Genomic DNA, 13,731 nt, shown 5'->3' with positions numbered 1-13,731 from the left:
CAACTTAGATATTGCAGATAATTTTAGGAATTTTCACTTGAATTCTATACAATCGACCATTTCAAAACTTTTTATAACTCACGCATTCCGCTAACGAAATTTGTCATTAATCATGATTTTTTGCGGGGTAAATCTGAGGATAAAATCTCATTAATTCTAAACTTTTGCACCCTTATTTTTTGCTCCCTCGTAATCCGACGTAAGCCTCTTTTTTTCTCGCTCTCTGAGGGCTATATTTTTAAGAGGACAAAATACCAATCCATTACGTGCGAGGGGTCAAATATTGACCCTGAGGCCCTCTTTTTCTTTTGCACCACTTTCTCTCCTTCGGAACATTCATAATATTTTTATGGTTCTCTTAATAGGTCTACCTTCGACAATATCGTCTTCAGGGAAATATATTATTCCACCAGGTCTACTTCCTTCTGGCCTTTGACTTCCCTGTTAAATATCAACTTCTTTCGAAGAGGTAAAACTTTTATGGATGCTTTTAAAAAGTATGTATTAATAAAACCATCATGTTAAATGTTGGATATCATCCATACATTTTACAAAAAAAAACATACAAATACAAGAAGCTTTATTTCGAAGAGAGTAAAAATCTCGAGGATGTTTGAATTTTTTATTGCTGCTCTTTTAGCCTCTGCTGATGATTGCTTTCTGGAAGAAATGAATGACTAAAAATCTCGGAAGACAAGCAGGTTGAAAACCAGAGGTTAGTATGGATAGTATAACTTAAACTTTGACAGCTGTTTCTGTAACCATACGAGATTCTTTAAAGGTACTGATTGTGGAAACATTTTATTCCTTTACAAAATGATCATCATGAAAGTACCTGAACTTCACAAGTGAATTATCCCAGTCGTGATGACCGAATCATTGTGCACGAAATTAATGGATCTCAACCTAACAGTTCTGACTTCAACAGCGACCAATTTTCCTGTTGTCATGATTAGATACTTTTACCTATTCTTTGAAGTATTTCATTTTTCAGGGCTTCAAATAATGACAAAAAATAGAAATTTTGTTTAATCGACGAGAAAAAATCCAAAATATACAATAATACAAATAATACAACATTAGATTTATTTGTAGTCGACAGCAGAACTTTTTTTGAATGATGTTAAATAATTTAGGGTTCATTCATGCTGATGGATGTCATCACTTTAGATAAACAGTGTTCTTCAAAAAAGGAGCCCTTATGAATGGCAAATGTTTATTGCTTCGATTTTATTGAAGTGCACAGAGTAGTTTAAAAACCATACAATCATTCATTTTTCATCATAAAATGCCTGAAGAATGTCAAGGAGGAAGTTTACACAATTATACGAGAGAAATACTTATATTGAGCACGAGAGAGACATGTTCTGGATATTTTTCCAAGGCGTTATATTTAACACCGGGAAAATTTTTCCAGTTAATAAACCCCGGACAAAAATTCTCGTTCAGTCAACCGCGAAAGTATCTTTAAAGTGACAGGACGTCTCTTTGAAATAGTGGGAAAACTATTTACATTAATTTTGCACTCTATGCTGCGGTCTTCTTGGGGGCGTCACCTACATCAAATTTGCCTAATATTCTCTGATGTTCTATTTAGAAATAAATAAATTTAGTAATACTATAAATTCTGGGAGTGCGTTTTTCACATGATCTACAGCAATCTAACATAATTATAAGGTCGCATTGAGTTGAAGAAAGTTGAAATGGCCGGTAGAATATGCATACATCAAATTCTGTTACTCACGAGCATTCTGACATTTCCATAAATTGCGATATCTACGAATTTGTTTGCGATGAATGGAAAACAAATGCCAGAGTGCTCGTGCGAGTAACACAATTTTTAGTCATTTAGTTATTTAATCTTTTGTTAACAGACAAAACGTAGGAAAAAATTAGGCAACGTGAAATGCAGTTGGGCTGGTTTTGGCTAACCGGTCCAATTGAAAGGCGAGTCCTATTTTATGGGTCATTTAGCATGTTTCCGACAACCTCGCAGGCTAGGAACAAAAAAAAAAGAAAAAAAAAATCGGAAAGCGCAGGATGAAGGTGCTGAAGTTGCGACGCGACGGAGGGCGAGATAATCTTATCCGCATGTTAATGTTATCCGATGCAGGGCTCGCGATCCTGTCCCTTTACCCTCAGTCGAGTGCATCCCTCGAAATCTTCGTTTGACCGGTGGCACGGCTATAACAAGATCCCTTCCAAGCTTACTCAAGTAGCTCTCTAAGTCGCTCTGGCGTTACGCTGATGCTCATCCCTTTTTTTCCAACTCGAGTCGCTCAACTTACTTCCGTGATCGTGTTCCGGAGCTCCGTCTTAAGGTGTACTCGCGACTTGGAGTTGAATAGTTTCGCAGAAAATGAAGGAAAAACATTGCAGGTGAGAAAATCTGTGAGGGAAAGAAAGCCAATTGAACAACTTACGATCTTAGGTTAAAAGAATGCATTCATCTTGCGAGTGTAAAGGCTGTTACTTCGCACCGGGCTTTACGACGCAATGTGGATCGAGCCAATAGGAGAGATCCGAAAATTTTTTGAAACTTTAAACGCTTATAACTTCGTGTATATAAAACTTTGAGGTCCTGAAATTGGTTCCATTGGTTTCGTCGTGACATTTTCACTCAGAGGCACCCTTTAAAATTGTTTAATGTGTGACGAAATAAACATAAAAATTTGTAGTTTTCATTAAAAATGTATGTCCGACCTCTGATTGACTCGATCTACCGTGCGACAAGAAAAGGAGAAAGGGGCATGCTCAGTCTTACGTAAGCCACCCACGTTTAGAAAAGCAATATGAACTTGCACATATGATTGTTGCAAAATAGGGAAAATCTAAAAACGAGATATTATCTCTACTCACCTCCTCGGGTTTGTCATCCTGGCTCAAAAGTCGCGTCGGAATAAGCCGTTTCGGCAAAGACATAATATTTTCCCGCCATGCTGAAATCAAAAGTTAGAAAAGGGACGTTAATTTTTCGTTAATAATAATTTCACCTCAGTTGAAATATTGCACGTTGTTTACGCTTTGAGTAATACAGGGTGACGAAGTTGTTCGCACTGCTCATTTAGTAAAGCCTGCTATAACCGTAGTAGCGCGCGATATAACTCAAGTAGACTCTGGTTTTTCATGTGAGCAGGATGTTCAAATTTTTCGTAACCAATATGCAAAAAACGTCATTATATTGGTTGAGAGTTAAATTCAGCAAATTTCTCATTGCGCAAATCGTATATTTTACCTAAAAATTCTAAGAAAAAACATGTATCGGAATGCTGAAATGCGTACTTTGGCTGGTGGTTCAGTGTCTCAATTTTACAGAGGAAATACTGATTTCTTTCTAATAAAATTCACCCTGTTCATGGCCGGGTTCACCTACTTGCCGCCCATGGGCCGCCTGTATTTTGCCGCCCCCATCTCATTCATTTTGAAACTCGATAAAAACCATCAAATGAACGTGTCAGCGGGGGAGGGGTGCGTAAGACGCATTTACTCGTGTTGAGCACATTTTTTGGGAAAGCCCTCTCAACACTTCTAGCAAAAGTTCACGGAACTTTGCGGGAAAGTTAAGTTCCGTAAACCTATCTCTGTGTGGACAAGGCCTTCCATTCATAAGAAATGAACGAAAAAATTATGAAAGAACAAACATAAATGTGGATCAATGATTTTAACTTCCGCCGCCGCGCCGCGCAGACCGCACCGTGTTTGGCGCAATGCGTGAAGTATTCCGATAGTCTTGTAGGCACTATGCGTTTCACGCCGACCGCTGCTGAACGCACTGTGTTGAACGCAACGCGTGAAGTATTCGCGCAGTCTTGTAGGCGCTATGCGTTTCACGCTGACCGCACTGTGTTTGGCGCAATGCGTTAAGTATTCGTGCAGTCTTGTAGGCGCTAATATGTGTTACATGCCGATCGCCGCGCCGAGGGCTTCTCCTTTTCATCTCATTCCTCGTTATCATTTCTCTCTAAGTCGCGCCGTTCTAGGCCAAATTGCGTGTTTGGTTTCTCTCGTAACTTGACTTATTGAGGGTATGCTGTCTCTTGTATCACTAAGAGACGACAAAATTAGAAATTACTATACTCTCAGGAAATGAGAGATTTTGTCGCCTTTTCTCGTTTGTAATTTTGTTTTTATAAATCCGATTTTTTTTTACACCTACACTTCAAAAAATCGCAAATTTTTGCCGCCCCGTAGATTTGCCGCCATGGGCCGCGGCCCATGTGGCCACCCCCTTAATCCGGCCCTGACCCTGTTGGGTACATTTTGGACGGATGAATTACGGCCACACAGCCACGCTAAGGAAGAACGCCGTATGAACATTCGAGAGTTGTGAAGCTTCCTCCGATAAAATGTTTATTTTTGAGGAAAACTATCAATATTTTAATTGAAATTTTCAGACTTTTTAGATCAAATTACGCACAAAATCATCTGAGAAATTGGCAGAAAAATATGCCTTTTTCTTGAAAATTAGCGATTTTTCGAAGGGAGTTTGGCAACGCCTGAAGGCTCATACGGCGTTTTTCCTTAGCTCGGCAGCACAGCGGTGCCTCGCCGTAAGAAGCCGGCTGATTGGGTGGCGTTGAGGTTAGGCACATGACAAAATGACATTAATCACGAAGTGGTGATACGGGGCTTATAGAGCGATTTTCCCCCTCGCCCCGAAACCCCTTGCTTACAAACCTCACGTTTTCATCTGGGGCTCAACCTGGATTAGTGTCCCTAGCAGTCTCAAAAACACCCCCAGGACACTCGGCTTACGCCCGCCCTCCCCTCGCCCTCGTCTAGATTAAATTTATATCCCCCTCTCCCTCCCCCGCGCACGATCCTCGTCTTCCTCGAATTTTCTCTCTCTTTTTTATTATTATTTCACGTCTCGATTTAAATTCAAAACAATCTTATACACAATACCATTTTATGCTCGGGAATATAAACACCACTATTCTTTACGGCCCGGTGCTATTCCTCATGCTCACTCTTAGTCGCCTTTTGACTTGAGGGGTTTTTTTCGGTCCCGTCGGTGACTCTCAATTCTCATCAGCAGTTTATTTTTATGCACCGATCTTCGATTCCCAGCTTTTCCTTCTACTTATCGCCCTCTGTTTGTAACATCCTTTTCGATCTCCTCCTTTCCTCCTTGAAGTTTTTATCCGGCCCCAACCTATTTCTTTGCCTATCCATTCCCTCTACCAACGATAGCTGTTTTTTGGACGGATTTCTGCCAAACGGAACTATGTGCATTATGACGTGAGCCCTGTTATGCATATATTCTTATGGTCCTCAGGACTCGTGTCTTCATGCACATAGTTCTGTTTGGCAGAAATACGTCCATTTCACCTATGAGTGGTCACATACTGGTGAGTCATCCAGGCCGAAGTTTTTTATGTTGAATTCAGTACCTATCGTTTTTCATCATTTTGCTGCAAATTGATGTTTTTACTGCACATGCCTCCCGCACAAGACTAAAATCGGCCTTGTATCTTGCTGTATCGCCAGTGTTTTTTGCCAATGAAAGGTTGACATTTAACAAAAACAATCAGTTCAATCGATCACCGAGTTATTCCAAGAGGGTGCTGTAAAGAGGAGGCTGAAACCCGCAATAAAGAACATGGTTTTTCCTTGTTTTAAATCTTTTTTGACCAAAGTAGATACGCGTCTCAGGTTGCATAACGAATATTTTTTTTTTTTTTTGTATACAGGGTGTCCCAGGCCAGTCTTATCAGTTATACCAGTCTTTTTTCTCGGTTATTTTAAGTCAGACGAAGTCGAACACTGCGGCTCTAATTATGGCAATTTAGAGAATTAGAGTCGATCTAAGGAAGTCATATTTTACGGCTGCAGCCCCCCCCCCCCCCGGCCTTCTTCGAGGAGCCAAAGAGGTTGTCAAGACTTAAAAAGTCGCGCTCGTGTCAAAATTTTAAAACTATTCCATCAAATTCAGAAAGTACAGACAATTTTATCGCAGGTTGATACCGAGAAATCCGAAATAGATCTATTTCTGTCAGAAATATTGATTCCTAAAGGCGCTTTCCGTAGAAACTATATAAATAATTAATCTTACTGGATTTTTGCGTGAAATTTCCGAGACAGAATGAAGTGTATTATTTGTGGGACTTTCATTAATGTAAAGTCGGGGCACTGTCAACAGTTTTCGATGAATAAGCGTTCCTCCAAACGGGAGCCGATCAGACTCTGAATGAAAACATTTTTCTGGAGAATGAGCATGACTGATCAAATTGATCATTCAAAACGTGACCTCCAGGGAATTGCTTGTGAACGTGGAAGTAAAAATACATGGACGCGCAGGATGCTAGCGGCAAAACTTTGTACCAACTTGAGTCCCGACCATAGAATTTTGTTTTCTTTCTTCTTTTATTTTTTGCATGAATGAATAAATGAATGAATGAATGACGTACATCAGCCTCGTTACGTATGTTTGGTGATTCTATATTTATACTTTTTTATTTTCTTTAATGGCGGCCTCCGCCCCGAACTCAGCGAGTTCTGAATAATTGATAACGATAACAGATGGGGAGGAAAAAGATCTCGGTGTTGTCATGTCTCCAAAGATTATTTTCTCTTCAAATCTACCTGCGGGTAATAATCCCCCTCATAATTGAACTGATGGAACTGGATTTAGCCTAACTACGTCACTCAGTACCAAATTTTTTCTAATATTTTATTTTTTAAATAGGAAACCATAACCAACATTGATCTTTGAAATTCGGTGAGTTTCGGTGGAAAGTATGTGAACTAGTCAGAACGAATCAAAACAAAATCTTAACTTTAATAGTCGCATCAAACGGTGAAAAATAAATTTCGGAAAAATGTTTCGCAAAATTTCATGATTTTTAATTTTATGATATACCACCCTAAGAATCGCTGATACTCTTTATCATAATTCTCGTTAAAGAAGCGCTCTAATAGCGGAATCTAAGTCACATTGTACCATGATAGGTAGATAAAAGGTTTGTTTGGCCACAGCGCAAAGCTCGGAATAAAAAGTAAAAAGGTACATGACATTTGAGGAGACTTTGGATTGGATTCAGTCACGAATTACGATCGCTGTCCAGTATTTCGTTGCCATGGTAACATAACCCTCGTTGCTGTGCTATTTAAATATTTTATGATCTCATCAATTATTTTAGATGCAACTTAAGCTCCACGTTTTTTTATCTCATTTTGACCCGGAATTTTGTATTTGTTTCGTAGTCCACGTCTGCTACATCTGGTAATATTTGAAAGGGATTCCGTGCTTGATATTAATAAACCGAACGAAGAAAGCAGCTTCAGTCGGATGGACTGGACTGTTTTTTTGAATAATAACTAAACTAGGCGCACTGTCACTCTTTTATTAGTCGTGATCGAACCATCCAGTACTACTGATTGGAGATGCAATTATCACAAGGGGTATCATTCACATGACTGAAAATTTTAACCACAGGAATCGAATTAGGGTTGGTGCGTTTGGTTTTGTCGAGTTAGCCAAAGAGTTCGGTCCTTCTGCACGAGCATTTTTCTCGACTGGAAGTAACCTATTTTGAAATCAAACGGCCTAAAGTCATTTTCACTAGATAATCCACTGTAATCCACTGATGATAACTTATTCTTCTATTTCTACCGTTGTTCTGGCAGCATGAATATCTGTACAGTTTTTCCATCGAGCAATCACCAATAATTTCAGTTCCACGGGAAGAAATATTTAAGGGTTGTCCCCTAAACTTGTGCCACTCCAATTTGTTGGTAAATATGGACTTTTCCAATAAATTTTGGTAGTACCCCAAACGTGAGGAAAGTAACCTAATTTATTGGGGTACTGCTACAATTAATTGGAGCACTAACATAGGTACAATTCATTGGGGAACTACCTTAATTAATTGGAAATGTCCATATCATCCAACAACCCCGTGCTCTTTTTTCCGTATTTGGGTTGATCTAACCGGAATGATATGATACCGTCAAACAACCCCTACCTTTTTTCAGAGTGATTTTTTTTTTAAATCCATACACAGCTATTCCTGCTCAATCGATCTATCAATGTCTCAGACCATCACCATTCGCCAACTATGATCTTTACACAAACCGAAACCATGAGTAATTACTTATAAAATACCAATTACGCAAATTTGTGTCATTTTGGAGGCACATTGGAGAAAAGGGTCGTGGCTGAGACCAGTACGTACAACCTCCCCCCCCCCCCCCCACCCCTGGTCCCGCCGAGAACTCTCGGGCCGGTCAGAGAGCGGAGGGCAGATTGGAGGAGTCCATCGACTAAATTAAAATCTAGTTTGTGGCGTGAGTCAGGGATGATTAAGGGCTCAGAAACAGGGAATGAGCATTTGAGGAACGGCTCTTGACCTGCCATGCCGCACGCCGGCCCCGACCGCTAGCGCTCGCTCAACTTTGCTTTAATTATGAATCGCCATTTAATGAGCCCCACTTCGAGCAGGCAAATCTGATCAACCGTGGAACAAAACGCGGCCTCGGTTCAGCATAGCTCAGCTAGGGTTACCTCATACATTCAGAGGAATTCATACGCATGAAACTATCGAAAATTGATACCAGCCAAACATAAAAACTAACATCGAGTAGGTTCAATGTGGAGTTATTACTTGGTTGAATTAATACAAATTCACTGTAAATACACTGAAAAAAAACTGCGGGTATGGAAGCCGTAGTTACGGGCTATATAGCACTACTGTTCGTTACAGGTTGGGAGGCCAAAAGTTACGGGTGGAGCAGACGCTGCTTCGGCCTCTGCACCCGGAACAGTCGGAGCTGCGGCTCCATCACCCGGAACTCCGGGCGTCTGAACCGGCAAACGGACGGTAGCGCTATATAGCCCGTAACTACACTGGTAAAAAAAAACCTCTTGGTTCAAGAATGCAGTTTCATGTCGCCGGATTTAAGAGTCTGGACTCTTGTTTCAAGCGGATTTTGAATTGAATCAATGCAAAATCTGCTTGAATCAAGAGTTCAAGACTCTTAAATACCGCGACAAGAAACTGCACTCTTAAGTCAATGCACCGCGGCATTGGTCCAAGAGGTTTTTTTTTACCAGTGACGGCCTCCAGGCCCGTAGTTTTTTTTCAGTGTACGTAACTGTATGAGGAGTGGATACTGAAAGCTTATTAAATTCCATTAGGTATGTTGCTAAAATATAGGCGTGGTTCCATTTAGGATAGTTTGAGGCAACAGAAACAGTTGAAACCTTAGAATCTTTACTGAAATGGTACGTAAAATAGACGAATAAACCGGAAGTAGAAGTACAGGATGGAGATTTTCCATTTGGTGTACAGTTTCCACTACACTCAAAAGCTGTCGGTCGGTTTTGTGATGTTGCACTTCCATTTATGTAATATGTCCTCATTGAAAAAAGGACCTTAATTTGTTTAACGTTTTTCCGATTTTTCCTCTTTATTTGAAGAATATTCCTCAAAATATTAAATGTTAAAATTGACTTGTTTGCTTTAAAAAAAATGAAATGGAAACAGAAATTCTGACACGCTTTAATCGAGATGTGCAGTTTCCAAATTCAGCCTTCGATATAATGCACCGATCAAACCATAAACTCCTCCTTGTTTTCTTGAATGATAAAATATCCGCGTTGTATTTTGAATTACTGTAAGAGTGGGCATAGTCCTTACGTTCATGTAAGGGCACATATCTCACGTTCATGTAAGATTAAATATCCGAAAGAATGACCATTGACTTGCCTTTGGATATATAAAACTAAGCGCGTACAGCTCTGATGGGAGAGGTCAAAGATCTGGGTCAATTCTCTTTATCATTAACTTTTGACAATTCCGCCCAAGTTTATGTACCACGCGATTCATACCGAAACAAGGGGTGAAAAGAAAAGGGGCAAGCGAAGGTAAAGGAAACACGATAGCTTTATACCTCTAGCCGCCTATGATGCCGCACTGAACGGCCAATACCTTACTTATATCCCATCCGCAACCTCAAAAGTAGCAAAGCGAGATATTTTGAGAGTTGAAACGCGCTGGGATAATTATTATGTACACCAATAGAGGCTGTAGCGATTTTTTTTAAAATTTTTTTTAAAAAATTTCTCAAAACTATTTAAAAAATAAGAATAACCTACATTGCTCCAATTGTAATAAAACGATCGAATTTTTCATAAAACAGTAAAAGCTGTTGTATTAAAAATTGAAATATTTAAACACTCACGTTTTCACTTAGAGATTATTTATTGGACGCGTTTTGATGGCTGTCCAGGCCACCATCCACTTCTCCTACATTTCTCCGTTTTTCATTTAAGCATTTTAGGTGTCAAAAATACTTTCGGATTCTTCCAAAATCTGACCGCGAATCATACGGAGACATATGACACCAACGGATGTCATGATTTCATATGAGAAATTGATTTTTACTAGCGTTTGTTTATTTACTCTCAGTTGCAATTGGATGTATTTATGCCAAAAGAAACTATGTGCAAAGGGTTTGCGTGCGCAACATAGTTCCTTTTAGCATGACTATGTCCTACTGTAACGAAAGGTTATATATCTCGGCCGTACTCGCAATATCAAGCTTCATTCCCAATCGCGTTTCGCGAAGCATTAATTCCTCTTGTGTATTTTCTTTTTGACAATAAACTAATCAATAGTTCGCCATAACAATTTCTTGAGCCTTCCATTGGATTAGACATTCTATTCTCACAAAATATCCGATCAGAGTGCAGCTTGATATTGCGAACACAAATTGTTACATCCGTTCATTTTCTGCGGTAAAAATTTTAAAAAAAATTACCTTTTTCGGTAAAAATGGCAAAAGCACTTACAAACGTCTCAGGTGAACGAATTCTCAGGAGGGGGGTAGCAAAAGTACAGGAAGCGCACTACAAACACGAGAGGGGGATGGGATATTGTGGCGCTATGTTTGCCATGTCTCCAGTATAAGGCAATCACCCTCTGTATACGCAACAACCCTCATTAAAATAAACAGGCACCAACAGCTACGCCCACCCTCCCTTGAACAAGCCCCCTGACAACTCTCCCCGTATTTGTCTTTACGAATCCTTGTCGTCCTCTTGGGCAAGTTATGACGCGAGTTTTTCAGACGGTGCGGACATCAAAATTATTCATATTTTTGACTCTTTTATGACGGGAAAAAAGAAAAAACAAACACACTTTCTGTAATGAGGCTCTTGTGAAGTTCCGAGAAAAAAGTACAGAACGATAACTTTTCCCGTTAGAATAATGAGGACAGACCTTGCAGGAAACGGCAAAATATGGGTCATTCATCATTGTATTTCTATTACGGAATTTTGCATGGGAGACACTGTAAGCAGTTAAAGAAAACTTAAGCTGATCAAATTTTCTATCTTAATTGGAATGCATTTCACAACATAGAACAACGTATGTACCATTCGTTTCCCTATGCACATTAGTGTTTTTACGGAGGGCAATAAATTATAGTTCCTAATTGTAGTCCATTAATATGTGGCCATTAAGCACCGCCGCGCCGCGCGCGTGCGCATTCAGGCTCGACCAAGAAAACCTAAGGCGCCTTCAATTTTTTCCACGCATCACGCGCATCCACGGAACACGAACAGTTGCACCCTGGCCAGGCGCTGTGGTGAACTTCGACTCATTCCGCGCATCCATCGGTTGGGAAACGACTTTAAGTTTTTACTTCAATCCAATGAGATCATGTTCGTTGTTCTCGATTACATTACTGGCAAGGGGGGAGGAGGGGTTAATGTTCTTACACGAGCGTCACTGGACACCTTGTAATTAAAAACGGCAAAATGCCAATGTAGCAAATAAAACTCGATTTATTTCAATTCATCACATGGCAAGCCTGTTTGTTAGGGATTTTCTGGTGTCTCTCTCCCTCTCTTGTATATCCCTGGAGGCTTTCGCGCTGGTGCATGTCCCTGTGCCTTCCCATGTTCGGCGTTGCCATTTCATCGAAATTTTCTCCTGAGATTGGAGGAAGACCCGACCATTTATTGACAAAACTGGCAACAGCCTCCCCTCCCGTTTTACTTCAAACATGCATTACGATTATAACACTGTTACTCATCGCCGTAAGCCACATCTGTCAAATCGTAATTGATTGATCAATTTCTCTGCAACGAATGAGCCTCGCAGGATATTGCCCGCATTTTGATTTGGCTCAACGGCGGGTTGATTCATGAGTCGTTACGGAATTATATCGATCGATAAATAACATCGTTAAGATACGGATGTACCTATCGAGATCAATCGATAATGATTCGATAATCGACCCGAAATTGAATCGGTTTCTGTTAAATAGGCGTAAGTCCAAAAACTTATGTGCCCTCGCTTTCGTTACTCAAGCAGGACGCTAGGGCTCATGAGGTTTTGGATTTACGTCCAACAGAAACCGATTCAATGGAGGTTAGTGCCGGACAAGATCGACAGAGAGAGGTAATCAAAGGCCCCTCCGGAAACTGATGTTTTTTCGCTTTTCGAGTTTTATTCGATGGAAGGAAATAGATTTTCTTTCACATGTTTGTGAGTGCATAGAGCTACTTATTGCGTAATAAAGTAGAAAATTACTGTCCGGATATTAAGGAGAACAATGTCGAATTTCCGTTCTCTTCTGTTCATCTACCCCCGGTACAAAAGAAGAAAAGAAAAGGAACACAAGTGTCGCGTCGCTTTTAGTTCTTTCCCTGGTAGTATACAATTACGCTTAGACGACGGTTTCAACATATTGTATTTCTAGGACCAATAAAATGCATGAGAGAAATGAGCCGAACTTGAGAGGTCTGCGGCCTATCCCTTCCCAAAAATCTACTCGGCCCTCTTCAGAAATGTGAAGGGTTTTCCTAATTGGATACTAAGATTTACTGGTAAAATATCTCATTTTTTGTGATGAGTCATAAATGAAAAATGACTACTTACTGTTGATTTTTCATCTTTGATGAAAAAATGGCGCTATTCGTCCATGCTAATTTTATACGTGATGTAGTCATATACGGTCCTTTCCCCTTGTAACGCAACCGCAACGCAAGCTTCGAACTTCTTCCCCTTAAGCGTTACGTCTTTCATGAACCTATAATCTGCTACCTTCAGCCGGGCTTTCATCAGTTCGCATATATAAATCAGGCAGTTTAAGTTAATTCTAACAGATGATTTCAGAAACACTTTTACTAAATTGAAAGCCAATCGTACACAAAAGACATTACGACAAAAACGGGAACGGAGAAGCGTGAAGCATTTAAACGGAAACCCAAACTACAAGGGGGAACTATTATTGCTCCCAAGCCGCACACATTGCCTATCAGGATATCGAAGGCGAAAAATGAAGGACAACTTGCGGACTCCGGTGTGGTAGGTACGTAATTTTTCTACGCATCGTCCCCTCACGTAAACCCACAACATGGATGCGGAGCTTAGTGGTACCGACCGGTGTTGTCAAAATGTCGCTCCTCTGACATCGCGGGCGTATCTCGATTTTCGCATGAGCCCCAGAAAGCATGCATTTATATGTAAAACAAGGCTCACAAAGGGAATCGAGATACGCCCTTACGTCAGAGTAGCGACGAAAAGGCCCACAACAGTGGCGAAGCGTCAATTTTAATGATCGATTATCGATATTTCCCCATTTGAAGCTATGATAAAGAATCGATTATTTTGATGCTCGTTGCGAACACCCTGTTCATAGATCCTTTTCTATAGGTTTAAATGGCAGATCGATCGATACATCGCAAAGCACGCCACGCGACTGGCCCACGATCCTAGG

At 40.3% G+C, this 13,731-nt stretch overlaps 1 protein-coding gene across 1 annotated transcript in view; it reads right to left on the bottom strand.

Annotated features, from left to right (window-relative positions):
• LOC109040044 (vesicular acetylcholine transporter) overlaps window positions 1–13,731 on the bottom strand; it is a 106,044-nt gene that overhangs the window by 63,050 nt on the left and 29,263 nt on the right. Inside the window, exon 2 of the mRNA XM_072297395.1 lies at window positions 2,860–2,939. Coding sequence (XP_072153496.1) covers window positions 2,860–2,922 — 63 coding nt within the window. The 5' untranslated portion in view covers window positions 2,923–2,939. The remainder of the gene's footprint in view (window positions 1–2,859; window positions 2,940–13,731) is intronic.

Source organism: Bemisia tabaci, chromosome 2, assembly GCF_918797505.1.
Source record: "Bemisia tabaci chromosome 2, PGI_BMITA_v3".
In the NCBI taxonomy this organism is placed as follows: domain Eukaryota; kingdom Metazoa; phylum Arthropoda; class Insecta; order Hemiptera; family Aleyrodidae; genus Bemisia; species Bemisia tabaci.
This window is presented reverse-complemented; position numbering and strand designations above follow the sequence as displayed.